The sequence below is a fragment of the Bombina bombina genome, unplaced genomic scaffold, assembly GCF_027579735.1.
Source record: "Bombina bombina isolate aBomBom1 unplaced genomic scaffold, aBomBom1.pri scaffold_2362, whole genome shotgun sequence".
Taxonomy (NCBI): domain Eukaryota; kingdom Metazoa; phylum Chordata; class Amphibia; order Anura; family Bombinatoridae; genus Bombina; species Bombina bombina.
In genome coordinates this window covers 27170-29002 of record NW_026510764.1, presented here as the reverse complement: position 1 = coordinate 29002, position 1833 = coordinate 27170, and the positions used below count along the sequence as shown (strand labels likewise).

General features: G+C 41.7%; 1 protein-coding gene across 1 annotated transcript; it reads right to left on the bottom strand.

Moving 5' to 3' along the window:
• Nucleotides 1-220: 220 nt before the first annotated feature.
• LOC128643453 (histone H1B-like) lies at nucleotides 221-882 on the bottom strand. Its single transcript, XM_053696303.1, has one exon. The coding sequence runs from the start codon at nucleotides 875-877 to the stop codon at nucleotides 221-223; it is 657 nt and encodes a 218-aa protein (XP_053552278.1). The 5' UTR covers nucleotides 878-882.
• Between the last annotated feature and the right edge of the window lie 951 nt (nucleotides 883-1833).

Here is a 1833-nt window from a genome sequence, read left to right as displayed (position 1 = left end):
CAAGGATAGATCACTTATTAGTTTCAAAAAATTTAATACCTTTAGTTACAGATACATCTATATACCCTATAACAATATCTGATCATGCACCGATAGGTTTAACATATGGATCTCGAATTAAAAAGGGGAATAATTTCTTCTTCCCTAAATATTGGGCAGAAAATACAGAATTCTTTAACTTTTTAAGGAATAAATTAGAGGGTTTCAGGATTAATAATAATCACTTTTTAGCAGCCGCCTTCTTGGCTTTGGGTTTAGCGGCCTTTTTAGCTGGGCTCTTGGCAGCTTTCTTAGCCGGGCTCTTTGCTACCTTCTTGGGCTGGGCGGCTTTAGGCTTCTTCGGGCTTTTTGCAGGGGCAACCTTGGCGCCTGCGGGTTTCTTGGCCTTTTTGGGACTTTTCTTTGCAGCAGATGGAGCCTTTTTGGGCTTCTTGGGGGACTTGGCCGCTTTGCTCTTTGGCTTTGCTGATTTATTGGATTTGGCCTTTGCTGCAGGCAGCGCCTTTTTCTTGTCCGCTTTCTCCTGGCTCTGCAACTGCTTCTTGTTAACCTTGAACGAGCCGGAGGCCCCGCTGCCTTTCAGCTGGACGAGACGCTCCTTACTCACCAAGGCTTTGAGAGCCAGCTTGAGGCGGCTGTTGTTCTTCTCCACATCGTAGCCTTCCGCAGCCAGAGCCTTCTTGAGAGCTGCCAGGGAGACCCCACTGCGCTCTTTAGAAGCGGACACCGCTTTAAAAATCAGATCGGACACGCTGGGACCGGACTTTGCAGGACGGCTTTTCTTGGCTCCACCTGATACAGCTGCCTTCTTTTTCGGCTGCTTCTTGGCAGGAGCGGCGCTTTCAGCGGGAGGTGCAATTGGTGCGGTCTCTGCCATTTTGTCTCTAGTCGCACGAATATACTAATTGCGCTCTTTCTTGTGTTTAAATAGAAGCCACGTGGCGATGTGATTGGCTATACTATTTACAGATGTGTTCTCTGATTGGTTACTTGCATGTAGGCGCATATGTCTCCTAGTTTACAAAATGGCACAGATTTTGTGTTTCCACAGCTTCACTTAATCTAGATTTTATTAGACTATATGTGTCATATCTGTGTCTCTCTCACACAAGCAGAAACTGTGCACCTTATATTACAGACTAATGCCTGCACAGTGCAAACAGAACGGTATTATCTGCCGCAGGGTGTGCTGAAATGCCAGGAGCCCCAGACTTGTCTTATTATGAACAGCCTTGTTATCTGTATATCTCAAATAATAACCTGAATTTCACATTATACAACACAATGCATTCTACTAAATCATGTTATTTCAAGAAAAGTGACATTGTATCAATAAAAGCACAATCAGTAGATGCTATAAATGAAACAAGTAGCACATTTGAAATTACAACAGCTGGGTGTTACTCTACTGGAGAGAGTGAATTCTGGAGAAATTAGGAGTCAGTACTTTGTCTAATTATTTAAATGCAATTGTCATTTGCAAATATACGAGAAATACATGTATCTTCTATTTTACCCTCCATATTATTGGAGATAACTTGCCTTGTGAATAGCTAAACAATAGCCCATGAAGTTGTTTTTTTTAAATTAACCTGCATTAATTATAGAATCAACAATTCAATAAAATGTTTACAAATTAAAAAAAAAAATATAATAGAATAATCAGAAGGTCAAAAACATACTGTTTATAGGAGATAAAGCTGCAGATGGGACATTGGCCTGGAAGTCAGTAGGTCACATAAGGGCCCTGGATATAAGAGCAGCTGCAATTCTAGGCCTGGAGTTAGTAGTTCACAAATGGGTAGAGGTAAACCTTGAACAATGAACCCAAAG